Source organism: Protopterus annectens, chromosome 4.part0 (assembly GCF_019279795.1).
Source record: "Protopterus annectens isolate FY-2018-M chromosome 4.part0, PAN1.0, whole genome shotgun sequence".
NCBI lineage: Eukaryota > Metazoa > Chordata > Ceratodontiformes > Protopteridae > Protopterus > Protopterus annectens.
Genome location: NC_056733.1, coordinates 292415129 through 292435533, shown reverse-complemented (window position 1 = coordinate 292435533; position 20405 = coordinate 292415129). Strand labels below are relative to the sequence as shown.

Below are 20405 nucleotides of genomic sequence, written 5' to 3'. Positions count from 1 at the left end.
GTCCCATACTGCTAGCTTTAAAAATTTGCAACCATTTATGACACTGAGTTCTCAGAAGACATAATATGATTGACTGGATGATATTTCTGAGTACATGGTAATGGCGGGTACTTGACTAGAGGGCGAAGTTCCAGTCCAGTACTGGTCCAATTCCAGTCAGGGAGATGATGTTTCTGTGCATCAGGTTTTTGAAAAGTTTATTACCATGAAATTATCATCTTAACAGCTTCACTAATATACAGATGTGCCATTATACTCAAATGCAGAAAACTACTGTGGTTTTTATACACTCCAGAGTCAGGTTGGTACTGAATGTGGCTTGGATTATAGTACCTGTAGTGATTATGATGTTATATTTTTTGTGTTTTCCTTAGTCTGTTTTATAGTATTGGTTTGAACTATGTATTTTCTTCCACAGTATTTCCTGAGATATCAAATGAAGGCACTAAACAAATGGAAATTACCTTACCATTTTTCTGGCAGGAACCAGCACTGGTTGCCATGACATTTCTCTGTTTTATCTGGTCCAGCAGGGTTTGAGGTATTTTTGGGCAGGTTTTCAAGATCCAAAAGTAGCAGAAGTTATAAATTACATTTTCCACATATAAGCCTCATGCAAATTGTCTTCTTGGAACCCTTCTGTCTGTGATGGTTTGCATTATTTGAGTTGTGGTTTAGATATGCAAATTTAATCTGCAGTATGAAGAAGCCACAAGTTAAAAAATAATGGAGATATTAGTCACTGCAGAATCTGTTTCTATAGCACACACCACATTGCATGCAGTTTACTTTTTATACTTAATCTCCATTTCCATAGAAGCAATAATGGGTCTATAGTGCAATTACTGTTTTATATTGAACTACTTTAATTTTTAAACTGTCCTGTATTGCAGGGACCGGGGCTCCAGCTACTGGTATTTCAGCAATTGCCATGCAGGAAAATAGTTCAGATGTGATTGAGGTTCGGGCTTTGGGTCATCTGAACCACCTGCAGGTTCTGCTGAATCAAGAGGTGATAAGCTTTGATGAACAGAGCTGGATGGACTTGAAAGGTGGGTATAAAATCAAACAGCAATTGCATGCGTGCGTGTGTATGTGTGTGTGTGTGTGTGTGTGTGTGTGTGTGTGTGTATGTGTCTGTAGATGTTTGTGTGTGTACGTGTGTGAGTGAGTGTGTGTCCACATGCTTGTGTGTGAGTGTGTGTGTGAGTGTGTGTGTGTGTGTATGTGCACATGCTTGTGTGTGTGTGTGTGTGTGTGTGTGTGTGTGTGTGTGTGTGTGCGTGTGTGTGTGTGTGTGTGTGTGTGTGTGTGTGTGTGTGTGTGTGTGTGTGTGTGTGTGTGTGTGCGTGTTTGTATGTGTGTGTGTTGGGGAATACATATGGTGGTGAAGTAAACATTGACTGTGTACTAAACTGGCTGACTCAAGTATAAGGATATGGAAAAAGATTGCATACCCCACATATATGTAGTACTGATATAGATGCATTCATTATATTTGTTATCGGATTAGACTGTACATATACCATATCCTTTCCTTCTCTGCTTCATAAGCAGAGATTAGGTAAATCATATGTTATACATAGTCTTACATTGCCCTTTTATAGTACTTCCTTTTTCTTTCTAATACTTCTACCCTTTTTTAAGTTCTCGAAATCTTTTGGCTTTCTAATACCATGGTATGAATGGACCCCATTTCTGAGTCAAAGTATGATTAAAGTTCATGAAATTAATATTGTTTCACTCTTTGATGTCAGCCAAAAGTGCTCTTTGCAGCACCCACAATGTGCCCAGTAATGACTCCTTCTGCGATTCGTATGGAATTACATGTATTGATAGCATATCTAAATATGCTTGTAGACTCTTTTTTTATAAGACCCGTTGCTCCTAATACTATCGGTACTATCTGAGAATCTTTCTTCCACATTTCCCTAGTTTCTGCCTGCAAATCCTGATATTTTATGATTTTGAGTCTCTCTGTACGCAGGACACTGTAGTCACTGGGTGTGGCGATATCAATGATCAATGCTGCTTTTGTATTCTTTTCTTGGACCACTCTGTCTGGTTTTCTAGCATCTGTCTTTTGAACTGTTGGCAATAGATGATCCCATGTGATGTAAACTTGTTTCCAGTGTTTTTCAGCCACTTCAATACCATAATGTTTGCACAATCCCCAGTGCAACAGTCTCGCCATATTATTATGTCTTTCAGTATACAATCCTTCTGCCATTAGTAGGTTGCAACCAACAACGAGGTGTGCAGCTGTTTTCAATTATTTTTTACAAAACCAACATTTGTCTGTTTCTCCCACATGTTCAATGGACTTTGTAAACCAACATGCATGTAGCCCACTATTTTGGGCTGCTAATATTAACCTTTCATCTCTTGGCTTGAATTCACCTCTCCTTAATCATTCCTGCATTCGTTCCTGATCAACATGAGGTTCTTCTAGAAGTTTTCTGTACTTGCAACTATATTTATGATTTTCCAACATTTCTTGCCTTTTCATCTGGTCCTTCACCTTATATTCTTTCTTTTGTTTTTTTGGCACATTCAGTTGCTGCCTGATTTTTATCTACTTCTAGTTTGATTTCCATTCCTGCTTGATGCCGGTATGCTTCTGCTAGGTTAATCAGATAAGTCATCTTAGATTTATTCTCCTCATGTTTCAAAACTTTCACTACATTTGGGTCTCGTGAGGTCAGCAGATATGTGTGGAGTCCCACAATTGCAGACCTATGCATGTAATTAATTTCAAGGAGGCCCATCCCTCCTTTGGAATGGGGAATATATAATCTTGGTGTGCACTGATTTTTATAAATAATTTGGTGAGCATAAAGCATCCTTCGTGTTTTAATATCTAATCTATCCAACACTTTTTGGGGGCCAGTCAATTACTCCAAAACTGTAAGTTAGGATAGGAAGAGCAAATTGTTGGTTTATAGCTTGGATTTTGTTCCTAGATGTCAATGCTGTTGTCTTCTGAAGTATTCCTTGCTAAGTTTTAGATGCATTTGTTCATGTTTTATTGCTGATCCTTCATCAGTTCCCAAGTATTTATACACTCCCTCTTGCTAAAGTTCTTTTATATCACATTCTTGTCCCAAACTGATGTTTTCCTCGTGCTGCAGTTTTCCTGCTTTAAAGACTGCTTTTGCATATTTATCAAGGCCAAATGACATTCTAATATCATCTGAAAAAGTTTTGACAACCTGCAGCTGTGCTTTCAGTTCCTCATCTGATGAGCTATATAGTTTTAAATCATCAACAAAGAGAAGATGAGAAGTCTTTAGACTTTGTTGTTTTCTAGGAGCCAAATTAAAGCCATGGTCTAAGCTGTTAAGTAACCAGCTTAATGAGTTAAGGGTAAGGCACAAAAGCAACGGTGAGATAGTCACCCTGGAATATCCCCCTTTGAATTTTTATCCTGGGATAACAATTTGTCCTTTATTATGGCTTAATTGCAAAGTGATCTGCCACCATTTCATGGTCACTGTAATGTAGTCGATCAGTGTAGGATATATCTTATACATTTTTAAGCACTCTTTTATCCATGAATGTGGGATACTATCAAATACTTTTTTGTAGTTAATCCATGTCATACTTAGATTCTTTCCCTTTTTTCAGTTCTCCACTATGACTTTATTTAACCGCAATTGATCCTTTGTTCCATAGGACTTTCTTTTATTGCCCTTTTGTTCTACTGCCATAATTGAGTTTTCTTCTAAATGACTACAAACTCTGTCGGCATCAATTCCTGTGTCTAGTTTATACATTGTTGGAAGGCAAGTTATTGGTCTACAATTTTTGGGGTAACTTGCAGGTTCACTTTTATGTAGGAGCATTGTTGTATCTGTTGTTAGCCAGGTTGGTGTCTTTTTGGGATGTGCATATAAATAGTTCTTACTCATGCCTAAGTCTTTGTGCAAAGATGTTAATACTTTTAACCAAAAGTTAGGTACTGCATCTGGGCCTGGGGTTTTCCTATTAGAAGCTTTTCTTAGCTTTGTTTCAATCTCTCTGTTACTTCATCCTATTTCATATCCTGTACATTTGAACTTTGTATTATTTCTTTTACTTCTTTTATCCATTTAGCATCTTTGTTGTGTTCCACAGGATCTTCATAGATACTTCTCCAAAATGCATCTATTTCTTCTTTTTCAGTGCCTTTTACCTTGTTTCCCAATTCTCTATAAAACTTTTTTGGGTCATCAACAGATTGCTTATTTTGTACTTTTCCTTTATATTTATCTGTGTATCTTCTAAGTTTTTCTTTCTGTGCTGAAATTTGTAGTTTGTTATTTGCGATAGTGCATGATAGATCCTGGTCTGTTCTAATATTGTCCATTGCTTTTATCACGTCTGTCTTTATTAGCATTTTTGATGCTCTATTCCCTCTTCTACAGTCTACTAACAGGGACACTTCTTGTCTTAGTTGCTTTATAATTTTCTCTATTTGATACTTCTATGAGGGTATTTAATTTCTCCCCATCCTTTGCCTCACTTCCCTGTGTTATTGTGGTAGAACTTTATCAGTTATTAGTTTAGCTGCACAGTAATATATCCTGTTTACTTCTGTTATATCACATGGATCTCTATGGACAGTTCTAATTACTGTGTTCATTTGTTTTATCAGACTTCTGACTTTTGGGGTTTTATTGACCTTCTGCAGTCTAGTCCGTTCCTTTTGTCTTAATATATCTATGTCCATTAAATCAAGCAACTCTTCCTTTAGTTCATTTTCTTCCAGACTGAGGGCACATTCTTTGTTTTCCACTTCCTGCAGACATTCTATAGAGAGTTCTATAGCATCTTCCTGTGGTACCTTCTCTTCAGTTTCATCCTGTGTCATCCGTTGCTCTGTCATATGGGAACTCACTGGCCTATCACTCCTCAACATTGTTCCTTCCCTTGCTGTCTAGCTTCAAGTGAATGTTTATATTGGTTTCCTGTTAAAGGGTCCACACTATCTTGATATGGCACCTGACCAATTGCTTCCAGTTCCACTGGTTTCCCCTTAATTTGGATATCCATTGCTCTATCCTGTTGTTGTGCTCTTTGCATTAAATTTTCTATACTGTATCCTTCACTTTGCAGGTGCTCCATAACCTCAATTTCTATTTCTTTAACTTCTACCCCATTATGCTGAGCAGATGGTGTTGTAGAACTGCGACTTCTAGAAAGGATTTCCATTCCCTGAATCTGAATTCCTGAACTGTGCAAATAATTCTTCTCAGATTTTAGAAATATAAATAAGTGCACTGTCATCTAAGGTTTGCTATTAAAATGCAAATTAAGATAGTACAAGTCATGCATTTTAATTTCATTTGATTACAGCACTTCTGTTTGTATGTTGTGTGACTGCAGTCATCTTTCTTAAAAGATCAGCATTTTAGAATATAGGCAATTGTTCATAACTGGCCTAACTAAGTTAAAAAAACTGAGCAGCGTAATCAAAACTTTAAGCACACATCCAAGTGTTTTATTTTTACAACTTCTGTCTCATGCCAGATATATTTATTATTTATTTAACATTTGTTCACTGGATAAGTGGACTGATCTATTGACATTTTTCAGCAATGATCCTAACTCAAGAGAGTAAAAAATATATCACAATCTTTCAATCAACAATATTATATAAAAAAGGGTCTATATTATATATTTGAAGCTTCAAAATTTTGAATCTCATATGTTCGACAACATATGAGCGAAACTTGAAACCTCGAATGTATAATAAAAAAGTAAAAAAAAAATTACCTTAACCCTCTGAGCAGGGAGGCAAGCCCCCCAGCACCCCACACCCCCTACTTAAATATACCTACTCCGAGACTGCACTTCAGTGCAGAAAAGGGAAATTTTCCCATTCTGCATGTACAAAGCCATTGCCTTTCATCTTCGAACTTTTCAAAGTTCGATCATATGGTGTCGACCATATGACATTCAAACTGTGAAACGTTCGGCAATTTAATACGGACCCTATACAAAATACAATTTTAGAAAATGAATGGTAAGACTGAATGCAGATTTGGTAAGGTTAAAAGATCCAGTCAAAAAGCATCGAGAAAACAAAAAAATATTTAAAAAAATACTAGCTAAGATATGCATAAAATATAGTTTAATCATATGTATAATATGTAGACACCAAATGCATATAAAATATATGTGCATAAGATGCCACATTAAGAGGATGAGAAAAGTTTCTTAAATGTATCCTCTTATTCTTGATATGGGATGGTAAGTCCTCACTTAATTTTTTTCTTTTTAAAAAAACAAGGAAACAAGCAGCTTAGAAGTTTAAATGTACTGGACCTGGTACTCACCAATATGGTAGAGTGTTGCACCCTCCCAGTATCATGTTTTCACTGGTGAGGTCAGACCTCAAAGCTGTCTACTTTGAAATAAAAATCAACCTAGCAACCCCAGCAATCTCTGTAACAGTTAGGAACTATTCTGAAGCAAATTATGTCCTATTAAGAAATAGTTTGTCAAAATTAGTGCCCCTCCCAAACCCAAGTTCACAGCAACCTATGTAGAATTGTTCACAGATATCCTGTACAACCATGCAAAAGGCAGTATAGAGGCTGCTATTTGTACTAGAAGTATGCCCAAAGCAAACTCTAAAAAGAAATCACATTGGTGGAATCCTAACATCAAAAAGGTATTTAACAAAAGGAAAAAATTCAGGACCAGAATCAGGAAGAACAACTCCCACAATGATAGAAGCTCTCTAATTAAACTAAACTGGAAACTAAGAGGACTAATTAAGTCCAACAAGGCCAATTATGAGGTCAAAAATAGCCACACAGGCAAAAACCACAAGGCCTTCTATAGCTTGTCTGAACCCTCAAAGTCAGCACACACCAGTGTGCCGAACTGGTGGTCAGTGGTGCCACCTTCACTGAGCAGAGTGACATAACAGATTTGCTTGCTGAGAAATTCAGCTCAAACTTCACCTACCACTCCCATGAAATACCTACTAACATAACCCCCCCCCCCCCAACTGCAACCATGGAGCAGGTCCTGGCAGCAGTGGCTATGACCAAAAACACAACCTCAGTGGGCCACAACAATATCCTGGGATGCCTCCTAAATAGCTTGAAACATGACCTGCCAGGATCACTTGAATCACTTTTAAACTATAGCCTCAAAACAGGCTTTGTAAGGCATTTGATACTATACCTCACTCAGGTATAATTGACTAACTCGCTGAACTAGGCACAAACCCCTACATATCTTGCTGGATTGCCAACTGGCTCACAGATAGGACCCAGGAAGTCAGGATTGGTAATACCACCTCCACTAAGAGAATGGTCACCATTTGGGTACCTCAGGCTCCATGCTGGGACTGCTCCTATTTGGCATCTACTTTTTATAAACTGATCACTTGTAGAACACACAGTCCCCCAGCTCTGGAAAAATCAGTAATCACCCCACTTCATAAAGGTGGAAACCCTCTTGACCTATCTAATTTTAGACCCATTTCCATACTGTCCCCTCTATCTAAAATAATGGAAGAATGCATCCACAAGCAACTGGTTGAATATCTAACCAGCAAAACCCTACTATCCCCTTCACAAGATGGTTTTCGACCATCCCACAGTACCATTACTGCCTTTGTCTCCTTCACAAACTACATCTATAATGCCCTAGATAGTAACCTACTTAACCTACTTACATCAGTCCTGTTATTGGATCTCTCAAAAGCATTCGACACAGTCTCCCACATCAAACTTATCCAGCAACTCCACTTACTAGGATGCTCTGATGCCACCCTAACCTGATTCACTAGTTACTTGGAAAACCAACAGCAAATGGCTGAATAGCCTCTCTAGCTTTCTCCCAAATAACATAGGAGTGCCCCAGGGGTTAGTCTTGGGATCCCTACTATTCAACATTTTTATAAATGACCTAAATAAAGTTCCCATTGACTGTACTACCATACAATATGCAGACGATTCAACCATAATCTGTAACTCCAATAACTTCTCTGACCTCCAAAAGTAAACACAAAAGGCCTTTACATCCATAGAACTCTGGCTAAACTAATCACAGCTATTACTTACCCCTAATAAATCTAAACTACTCATCTTTGCATCTAAACCTGTTCCCACAGACTTTACTATATTTTCCATAAACAAAACCCCAATAGAGTTAGTAAATCAGGCCAAACTGCTAGGAATCACTATTGACAGCAAACTTAGTTTTGACTTATATTATTAATGCAATAACAAGACTCACTTCAAAGTAGGCAAACTTTACAGAAACGAACAATACTTAGACAAATCCATCTGAATAAAACTTTCAAAAAGTCTTCTCCTTCCAACCTTACTATATGGGTCTCCTATCTTCACCAATCTCCACAACTCTTTGCAACACAAACTACAGTCCTGTTATTATAAGATTGTAAAATTCGCACCAGCCCAACCAAATCGACCCACCATTGCCAGGCCACTAAAGAACTAAACTGGCTAGAATAAGGACATTACCTATATTGCACACAACTTACCTTTGGCATAAACTCATTTATAAACCCAAATGTTGCCCTTCCCTGAAAAATATCATTGTACTTTACATCCCATCCAAAATTCTACGCTCTAACAACAAACACCTACTTAAAGTATCAAAACCTAGTAAAAGAGCAAGTAGCAGCTTCTATTCCCATTCCATAACTAAGCTGTGGAACACCCTCCCATCATCAGTTACAGAATTAGACAACATAATCTCCTTTAAAAGAAAACTAAAACAACATTTCACTGATAAACCCAGCTGCACATTCCACACACATCCAGAGCCTCCTTAATCTAGCAAAACTGTTTCACGGAGCAAATATACTTATGTATATGTTATGCTGTTACACCATACGAGTTATCCCTAATCTTTAGTATCATAGTCCACACATCCAATACAACCATCTTAACACATTTTCTCTTCTCTGTCACTTTCAAATTTTAATACTACCATGAAGTATATGCCATCTATAATCTATTTATTCCCACTGCCTAGCTGTAAGATTCTAACTATATCTGTCTTACCTTTAAGTTTAACTCTCTAATTCTGTCTTTCCCTTTTTCTACCCCCCCACCCAAAAAAATTGAGCTGTATTGTTAAATATTTCTAACTGTATAATTTTCTTACAAGCTAATGTTCCATTGTTACTGTATTGTGCCGTTTTACAACATAGTTGCTGTTTCAATAGTTTTCACTTGCTTTATATTTATAATTTTGCTTCCTTACAAATTCATGTAATGATTTTCATGTAATTTGGAGCTTTTCTCCCTGGGCCTCCTCTGAAAATGGGTCACAAGCCCAGTGGACTTTCCCTTTCAACAAATGTTAATTAATATAAATAAATAAATAAAGGCTAATGTCAGGAGCCTTTACCTGATCAAGTTTGCAGATGACTGCAAATTGTGAGCTATCATAGATTTCCACGTATGACACAAACATCTTGCAAGAGGGTTTATCACAGACAAATGACTGGTGCCAAAGTCATAGACTAAAACTCAGTGCCAAGAAATGCATTATAGTGACTTTTGAGAAAACTGCCACCCCAGATAATTACTCCATTGATAACATACCACTAAGAGTTGACCCTATAGTCAGGGATTTGGGATCATTTGACAAACATATGGCCAAGGTAATATATCGCCAAACATATAAGTCAGTACATGGCATCCACGTCCATGGAAGTCACAGTGCCACTTTATTCAGCCCCAGTAAAAAATGTTTCTAAAGCAAACTTCACCTTACTTAAGACAGTGGTGGTACGTTTCACAGCCCCCATGCTAAAGGTTAACGCTGCCCAAGATGTAGAAACCTTTACAAATGCACTCTATGAGCACCTACAAGGATGCTTGGATCATGCCATCACTAACACTCTTCAAGAGAAACCTTGACGAGTAGATGGGTAACAGAAAATACATCCCTGAGATCACTTCATTGGCTCTGCTTGACAGAGGATCAGTTAATTAATCAATGGGGCACCAAAGCCGACACACTCTGGCTAGGCTTATAAATGCCCTCGGGCAGATAGCCTAATACCTACCTATGAAACTATGAACCTTATCAAATCCATCGTTGAGTATAATGCCCCATATGGTGTGTACCTGACCAGACATATGCAACAGCTGGAACATCCACAAAGGCTCCTTACCAGGAAAATTCATGGTACAAACACATTGCCCTGTATGTATTACTTTAAAGCCCTACCTTTATATATTGTCTCCTAATGGTTACTGACAGGTGATCTATGTCTGACTTACAAGCCATCCTCGGATCCAGTTCTGATGGACCTTTTGCACATATGCGTAATGAACAGCATTGAACTATTAGATCTAAGGATTTAAATTTTGCTTGTGACGTAAATAAGATGTAAAGAAGAGTTCATCCCTAACCCTATTTAAGTGTAACCTTGACCAATGAATGGGAAACTGGAAATTCACCCTGGATCTGGTACCCATGTCTGTGATAGAGGCAGACAGTAGTTCCCAAACTGACATCCCCCAACCTCTTAAGACTTCCTAACTAACATACCTCATCCTATTAAATGCCCACAAACATAGGCTTATAAAGGTCCTGGTGGTTGTTAGCCTGGTGTACATGTATGAACCTATAAACCTGTGAAGCAAATCACTTATTAGTAAAAGCAGTACATAGACTATTTACAAAAACCGGTTGAAAAAGAACATTTCAAAGGTAAACACAAAAGCTGTAATAATACAGTGAAATGGGCATTATCCATGAATTATAGACTCTTGTCAGTCAGCGACAAATTTCTTCAGTTTCATCATAAAGGTAATAAAATAAGGTTTCTTCCTAATATGTAAAGGCAGACTTTTAATAGTGTGGTGCAGCCCTATTAAATTTATTCTCCTTTGAAGTTAAATTAAAAGCAGGACACTTCAGCATAAGACACCTTGATTTGTGGTTCAGAAAGGGTAGTGACAAAGTTGGGCATATTTTCACATCAAATTACTTCCATGTGAGTGAATTTGATATTAAGGTGGCTCTAACTGTTAATATAACCAATTTGCCCTTTGCAAAAGTTAAATAGTGATGTTCCCTATTCTCACAAAGATGACTTGAAGAAAAATTAATTGACTGGTTTGGTGGATTAAGTGAACTGTGAAGTTTAAAGCAGTCATTTACAATGACTATTCAAGGTTAACAACAAAGTTAAAAACAAAGATTCACTACAAAGTTTTCTTTATTCAGGTATTAACTGTCTAGTTGGTGTGTAGTAAACTTTGTGGTCCTTCCCCAGGTGCCCCCACTGTAGCAGGACTTTCCAGCAGATTGCCTCCCAGGATGTGTGAGATGGTTTCATCAGTTCACTGTATTCCCTTCCTAAACATCTTCTTCAGTGACTAGAGATCTAAGTGAACGCAAGTCAGCTGAGATATAGTCAAGGCACCATTTTTCTGTGCCATGAGGCTGGCATTTGAGTGAGGTTTAGTGACCTTAGAGCTTATTATATTAGATGAGGGTGAAGGGGATCTCCCTGTGCTTGGTAGGATATGGGAATGGATGGGGGGGGGGGGTGATAAAGTCCCACACACAAAGAAAATAAGTTGACAAAGTTCTGCTTCATCAGTTGGTGCTGACTTAATGGTCTTCAGATTAATATTTGGTACTTAAGATAATTATATTCAGTTTCTTCAGTGAAAGGCTGGCTCTAGAGTGAGTTAGATGGCTTTACCAGGCATTAGCTTTTTTGGCAGGGGGAGTGGGTAGGGATGATGTTTCAGGGAGTCTGTGTTTTGTTGTGGTGAAGTCTAGAGTGTGTTATTATAGTCACCATTTGTACCTTCTTTGAAATACTAGTTTCCTAAGAGAGTTGTATGAACTTGGAAAAGATCCTTTTAAATTGCAGGGATGGAGGGTAGGGGCACCCCCACATCAAGAGATATGGACTGGCACATGACCAACAATGCAAGCTGCTTTAGTTCTTTGCTGTCTGGGAATTTAGTCTAAATGTTTGCATTACAGCCTTGTAGTCATTTGACAGTTTAGAAGATACAGTGCTAACCCTTCAGCTGACAAGGTATTTTGTATGCTGTTGGCATGAGGAATGTTTGGCATGATTCTAAAGGGACTGTCAGAGATTAAATTCAGGTTTTCTAGGTGAATAAATGGGAGATAAAAGGTTCCAGGTTCTTTGCATTACTAGTTGGCTGAAGCTGCTGATCACAGTGTTGCCATGACAGTGTTAAGAGCAAGTAGTGGTCACTTAAATTCTCATGGAGTATTTCCAGGCAAATGACAATGCTCTGCAAATCCTGACTGCCCACATGTTAATTTAAAAATACCAGAATAAACCTTAATTCTCACATGATATTGCTGTTAGTGGTAGAGAATTCATCATCTTGACATTTATTGGACTATAGCACTTAGCTTTTAGCAATTTTTTATGGCCTGTTAGTCAAGTTAACATTTTCTTAATTTTGTATTGGTCATTATCTCTAAATAAAGGGTCTTGACACTTCATGAGAAGCAGGTCTTAGAAAACTCTAAAACACAGTAATACTATGCTATGTTAAGTACTATATGTAATACGGATTAGAGAGATGAACAGTCCAGTTTCCTATTTCACACCTTGACAGGTATTCAAAAATGCTTATCATGTCTTCAGAGTGGTAAGTACCATGAGCCAGCATTGTTTTTTATTTTCGTCTGGTTTCATGGAATGTAGCTAAAAGGTCTATTTATTCATCAAAAGTGGAAACATTTTTGTATACATGTTCTATGCGGCCACGGTGGTCACAGCAAGAGGTTCTCTGATTCGATTCTCAGCTGGGGTGCTTTCTGTGCGGAGTCTGCATGTCCTCCCTGTGGTCGTGTGGGTTTCCGCCCGGTGCTCTGGTTTCCTCCCACATCCCAAAGACATGCTGTAGGTGGATTGGACACTCTAAATTAGCCCTAGGCATGAGTGCGTGCATGTGTGTGCCTTCTGTGGAAGGTTGGGCACTGGGCTGGCAACTCGACACTGTAAAACTCCACTGCCAATCATGAGCGGACAGATGATCCGCTGTGGCAACCCCTAACCGGGAAAAGCAGAAAGAAGAAGAAGAATTCTATGAATCTAACTGCAAAAACAAAAACACCAGATCACTGTATTTAGCACTTCTCAGAAGTGATAAACATCTTTGAATAATCCCCATCTTCTAAAATAGCCTTCACATGGGGCTATATGATTGGCTAAATGGAGTATTTTTATAGCAGTAAGCTACAACCACTGCCATATAAGGATCTCTTCAGTAGAGAGATGAAACTGTTTGAACTTGCTACCATTAGCTTGAGAGTAGCATGTTTGCAAAAGTACATGAAGGAAAAATTACAGCCAGTTCTGTACCAAAAAACAGCCCACCTATGATAAAAGTGGAGATATGTTATCCTCTTAAAAAATAAATAAGTAAACAACAACCGTAATTGAAGTACAAATGACTGGAAATAAACAGAAATGAGTATGTGTGTGTGTGCGTGCATGTATTTGTGTGTGTTGCATATGTGTACACATGTGCATGTTAGTAACTAGCAAGAAGCTAGGTAGTAATAGTTCTTTGCCTCTAGGTTTTTTTTTTGTCCTCCACTGAGGAGTATATATTTTTGGGTTGTCAAATTTTGCTGAGGAGATAGGCACCAAATGGATGATCGTCTAGGACTGAAATCGATCTAGTTATAGTTTAGGTGAATACTATACTGGTTACTGCATTTAGTTATGAATGATTTTGAGATTTAAGTTGGTTAGGTGGGTTGCAATGTGTTTATAAATTGTTGATTGCTGCAAATAAAATGTTATGTGTAGTTTTCAGTTGTTTACCTATAGTCATCAGATGTAGGGTATCATCTTTACTGTAGTAAATTTTCATCATGAATATTGTTTTGTGTTGATATAAAAGCCAGAGTCAGTATATGACTAGTTACATTGCATCACTTCATGATCTTTTATCTCCTGAGCTGCCTTTGCTATAATGGCCTTTTTATTTCATGACTGCCTGCTATATTCTGGTGCAGAATGCTAAGTATCTACTCACTGTTGAAGCTTTCCAAACCAGAAATATTACAAAGAAAAAAAACCATGATCCAAGTCTTCGCAAGAAGTTTTATTGAGTGTTTTCATCTTCCAGTAAGAAGGACTCCATTAGCAAGATTTGCTATAGAGTTGTTATCTGCATTATTTTCTCTGTCCGGTTATTACCCTACTGCATTTTGAAAGACTTTAGAGTGACCAAAAGTTGTTGAAATCTTGGTCTAATCTATAATACTTCTTAGTTTGGGCTTCATGTGTATTGCTAATATATGTCTCAGGCATCATGATTTTAGCACCATTATTGCCTTGACAAGGATCTGAAACTGAAAAACTTTTCTTAAAACTCCTGGTAAGAATAAATGTCTACATTTGAAGTTTGTCAATATGAGCATATTTCATCATATGCAATGTATTCTTTACAAGAAGGATTATGCCTTCCCATCAATAACAGTTTCATCAAGGAAAATTGAAATTCTGTATTTGACAGTTTATCTTGATTTTATTTTGTCATGTTTTTTGACAAAACCTTATTCAGTTTAGTATTTGTTTGCCAAATCTAAGTATTTTTTGTGATGGATATGTAATTATGTTTTGAGTAACACTGTCTTTTTGTACTAGTTTCTGTTATTTTCATGACATATTTTCAACTGCATGGGATTTGATGGTGTGTTCATTCACCTTTTGTCCCGATTCCTATAGAGTTATGTCATCCTTTAAGTATTTGCGGGATGTTGCAAATGTTTGTTAACTTCAAAATCTAAAGTTATTCATGTTGCAAGTGAAAAATGCTTGGAGTATAAATTGCACTTACAAGATGTTTACCCTCTATAAATCTTTTGTTAGCTGTAGTATTGATCACAGTAGATACATCTGTAATTATTACATCAATCAATTCAGTCAGCCTGGGCATATGCTAGAATAAAGTCGCATATGAACATTAAATGTTATTGGGACACCTTATGAAACTAGACGAAGTGGTATGGATCTCTATTTTTCCAGAGATATTATTAGAGCATTGAGTGGCATCAGTATTTTTAGAGCCCTTTCAAATCCACTGTTGCCTTGAATCCTTGTTTAAGCATGGTATTCTCTTCCAAGGACTATATTGGGTAAGAGACACTGGTATTTTCAGCAGCAAGGTGGATCTGATGTGTGCATACTTGATGTCTGTTTGCTTGCCCACTGATGCTGAAATAACTTTTGTGAATTTTCATCAGTGTATAGATATAGATATACTGGACTTGTTGGTTTACACAGGGATATTTATTATACATTTGCTTCAGCACTTAGCAGGCAGGCACCTCATATAAGTATTGCATCATTTTTTCTAATATTCCACTATTGCCTCAACATTGTTCTGAGTCTGCTGGTATTTCTCTTTTGAAGATGAGAATACAGAACTTAGTCTCTGCTTTTGTGAACTTTGCTGAGTGTGATGGTTTATTATGTGTGTGAACAGGATTTTTTTGTATGCTTTTGACTCATTACCCCGATACCTGCTGACCATCATCCCTTGTTTCAGTCAACTGATGTGTTCTCCATAGGGTGAGAGCCAATCACAGAGGTCATCATTTATACAGCCATCAAGGTTTTTCTATTAGGCCCTAACCCCACATCTTATGGCTGATGTGGACACTCATGTCACCCGAATGACCTAATATGCTCATTCTCTGCATGTGAGTATTTGGATCCATGTTGATCAGTTGGCAACTATATATTGCCAATTAACTGAAAAAAATGTCCAAAACAACTTTCAGCAAACCTTGGAGGTACATTTTTTGCAGAGCATAAGCCCCATTGTACGGAACACCCCTACATCCCACAAACTTAGAGATACCTACTCCATTGTCACAAAACACTGGGGAAAAAAGTGAACTCCATTGTTGGTGAAAGTTATTTTGACCAAATTTCCTTTATCACTTGGTTGTCTCTAAAAGTGTCAATGATTGCTGACATATTCCCAAGAATTCCCACCCATATGTTAATGAGGACTGCCACCAACAGCTCTATAAACTAAATCCATGTCGCTGATTACAGCTATTTCACCTGCAGACTAATGATTGCATGGAGTGAAACATCCACCAAACCACCAGTTGTTCCACACAGTGCAGGTGAGTCATCATTTACCACTTATTCCTACACTTCCCTGTCTGTCTATTCTAGGGCTTCATCCACTAATCAAACCCAGGCTGCCTGCATTGTAGTCAGGGTTTTATCACACTACATGACATAACTGGGGTGCTGTATTTGGGATTTTGCCTGAAGCTTGCTTTTTAACTACTGTACTAGGTTTATATAATCATAATGGATTAGATTTACAGTTTGTTTACTGCTGGAATGCCCTGAGTGATGTTTGGAACTTCTGTTGATTTTTGTATGGAAAGTTTGTGGTTTATTCACGGCTGCTATTTTTTTTCCTGTGTTTGGAGCTTGAGCTGTGGACTGCTGACTAGTGGTACTTGGCTTTATGTGTTGTTGTCCTAATGCAGGAACCAGTACTGTGGACTGCTGGTTTGTGGCTCCAGGCCTTGTGTATTTTTTTCCTCACTTTGGACCTGTAACCATTGACTACTAAATTGTTTCCCCAGAAGTTATGTACTTACTGCTTGTTACCATATTACAGTTTATCTATTAACTGAACACTTGCACTATTCACTCCTCTCTGACTGTGTGCATAGCTGTCTTGGATCATCACTTTATATTGACCTATTGGCCTGTGGCATTAAGTTCCAACAAGTTGTGCTAATTACTAGATTACTGTATATTATAATGTAATATGCTACACTATGCTGTGTCTTCTTGGTTCAGGGCTGCAGTTTATTACCACTGACTTTTTCATGGAATTATTCATCAAACTGATGAGGCAAAAGTATTTTATCTGAATTCATGGCCATAGGCAGGATTTTTGAGAATAGGAGGGGAGGTGATATTCATAACATGACAGAGCAGTTAGAGGCCAGATGGATAGTTAGATTAAAGCCATGGCCTGAAGCTCAATGCCAAAAAGTGTATTGCCATCCCCTTTGGTAAAAACTCTGTACCCATGAACTACCACATAGCTGGTAGTCTACATAACGCCGCAAATGTGATAAGAGACCTTGGGACACAGGTGGACAGTAGTCTCTGTTTTGATAATCACATCGCCACAGTGGTCAGGAAATCTTTCTATGTGGCTCACCTCATCACAAAAGGTTTCTCATCCAGAAAAAAGAGGTCATTGTTCCCCTCTACTCATCAGTCATTAGACCCATTATAGAGTATAACACCCCTTTTGGTATGTACCTCACAAGACATCTACAACAACTGAAAAGGCCACAGAAATACCTCACAAAGAGGATTACTGGCCTCAAACAGATGCCCTACACAGACCATCTCAAAAAACTCCAGCTGTACTCCGTCGCATATCGCCTACTCAGCGGCAATCTCTGTCTAACATACAAAGCTGTGTCAAACCCAGAGCTGTTGGACATGCTCCAATTAAAGAAATCCCAATCCCTCCGAGCTACACGCTCTAGGGACCTAAACCTTGTCATCACAATAAACAGTACATGCTGGAGGGATAGATTTCTGTCCCAGAGACTTCCCATACTCTGGAACAGACTACCTATCTATGTCAAACACAGCTCCTCATTAGCACTCTTCAAGAAAAATCTTGATGATTGGATGGGAAATAGGAAATTCACCCCAGGGATCACTTCTGTGGCTCTGCTCGACAGGGGCACAGGAAAATTATTTTCTTGGGTGGTGAAAGCCAGGGTACATTTTTGGCTAGGCTTATATAGGCCCTAGGGCCAATAGCCTAGTACCTACCTATGAACCTGTATGTACCACTGAAACACAAGTTAAAATCTAGACCTTTATTCAGATAAAATACCTTTGCCTCATCAGTTTGTTTTTGCTTATAGCTATAATATATATGTGTGTACTTATGTATTTATATACGTTTTATTTATGTATTTTACTGTTTTTGTCTGCATTATTTAGGTTAATAATTTGTCTTTTATAGTATCTATTTTTAGAGGTGTTTTTTGTGTGCATATATTTTTATGTATTAGTGTAATTCAGGCTTATGCAGCCATATCACGTGATTATGATCATATCACATGACTTTTAGTGATTTATGGGAGGAGTATAAATAGAAGCTTATTTGCTTAATGTTTTATTAGCATCTGATGAAGCGGGGTTCTCTTGCGAAAGTGCTTGTGTGTTTACATTAGATCTTTTTATACTGGAATCCTTTGCTTTTTCTGAGTTCCTTGTGCTTGTTTTATTTTCTGTGATTGGATTTTATTTGGACTCAGATACCTGGGAAGGTTGGTGGTTGTTTTTATACTGCTATTTGTCTTTTGGATTATTGCCACCACACCATCTGGAGTTATGACTTAAGGTTGCGATACTATTGAACTTGACTATAATCCTATGTTTTCACAACAAGGTATTACTAGAAATCTAGACAATTTTTTAAAAGCTGTTAATATTTCTGCAAATCCACTTATTGACTGTGTACCTGACAATAAGGATAATGAAGTGATGACTATGGATATTATAAATCTTAAGAGCAAGCTGCATGCTGTTGAAAAAGATCTTTTTAAATTGAAATGCCAACATTATCAGAAGTACCATATGGAAGTTTGTTTAAAAGAGGGTTTGATTCCGAGGGGTCTTAGTATACTTAAAATGCCCTCACATGTAGAGTGTGATCCTGTATTACTGTCTGAGTAGCAGAAAAATCAATTTACAAGCCAATATGGGCTATCTGAAATTACTTGCAGCAGTAGCAGATAAAGAAGTTAAAGTCTGTTAGACAACAATATAAAGAACTCCTGAATCAATTTAACACTGATTCTCTAGATAAGTATGTGACTGACATCCTAGATTCATTGTCAATATATGAAAGGAAGCTTGCTAGGATTAAAATGAGAAAAATAATGAGAGATTGTCAAGATTTTCAGCTAGGTAATGTTTTTACCTGGCCAAGATACAGTGAAACGAGAGAAAACATATCCAAATTGAATGAAACATCTACTTCCACTATTCCCACCCTAATTCAAACCTCATCTAATGAAACAGCAGCATCTCCCGTTAGTGATGTGGTGACGTCAGCTCTTCTGGGCTGAATGTGGAAGATACTACTAAAGAATTAGGGGTGAGGTGAAAAACCTTCCAAGTTGCAGCTCAGGTACATCATTCATCCAGTTCAGACAGCGTTTCTTGTACTGCTACAACACAAGGATCTGATTCCTTCCCTTTAGGTTCATAGGTTCATAGGTTCATACTAGGCTATCTGCCCGAGGGCATTTACAAGCCTAGCCCATCGTTTTGTGGCTTACGCCACCCCTTTAGTATGGGGAACTATACCCATTATTTTGCTGTGCCTCTGTCGAGCAGTGACACTGAGGTAATCCCTGGGGTATATCTGCGATCTCCCATCCATTGGTCAAGATTTCTCTTGAACAAGGCCAGCGAGGTGCTCTGCCTCACATGTACCGGGATTTTGTTCCACAGCATAGGGAGTCTTTGGGTGATGAAACTATCCCTCCAGCACGTCCTATTAATAGCCGTGTCGAGGTTTAAGTCTCCGCCCTTGTGGCTCTGATGGATCTAGATTTTTGAGGTGAAGCATATTCATCAAATCTGGGTTTGACATGGCCTTGTATGTTAGGCAAAGGTCACCTCTGAGCAAGCTGTGGCGACTGAATAGAGATGGAGTTCTTTCAGTCGGGCAGCATAGGACAGATTTTTGAGACCCTTTATCCTTTTGGTGAGGAACTTTTGTGGCCTCTCCAGCTGCTGCAAGTGTCGGGTCAGATACATTCCGAATGGGGCATTGTACTCAATCATTGGTCTGATGAGTGATGAGTAAAGGAGACTATGACCTCCCTTGATCTAGATGAGAATCCCTTCATGATAAGGTGGGCAATGTAGAAGGTCTTCCTAACTACTTTAGCTACATGGGTGTCGAATGACAGACTACTATCAACCTGGGTCCCCAGGTCCCTGATAACTTCTTCTGTGCTCAGTGGATTGCCACCTATTTGGTAGCTAGGGGTAACCTTGTTTTTCCCGAAGGGTATGACTATGCATTTTTGGCATTTAACTTTAGGCCGTGGCTCTGGCACCAGTTATCCGTTTCTGTGAGACCCTTCTGAAGGATATCTGTGTCAGATGTGTTTTCTACTATGGCCCAGTTTGCAGTCATCTGCAAACTTTGTCAGCCATAACCCTCCTGTGTTTGCTTGTACTTGGAAAAGTAGATGCCAAACAAGAGTGGGCCCAGGACTGAGCCCTGTGGGACACCACTTGTGACAGGCTTTGAGTCTGACATGGCACCAGCAACTCTGACCCTGTGGGTTCTGTCACTCAGCCAGTTTGCAAC

At 38.3% G+C, this 20405-nt stretch overlaps 1 protein-coding gene across 1 annotated transcript in view; it reads left to right on the top strand.

Moving 5' to 3' along the window:
* The window catches only part of SUSD2 (sushi domain containing 2), a 1008194-nt gene that overhangs the window by 753729 nt on the left and 234060 nt on the right, over nt 1-20405 (top strand). Inside the window, exon 10 of the mRNA XM_044068275.1 lies at nt 894-1052. Within this exon, the coding sequence (XP_043924210.1) occupies nt 894-1052 (159 nt within the window). The remainder of the gene's footprint in view (nt 1-893; nt 1053-20405) is intronic.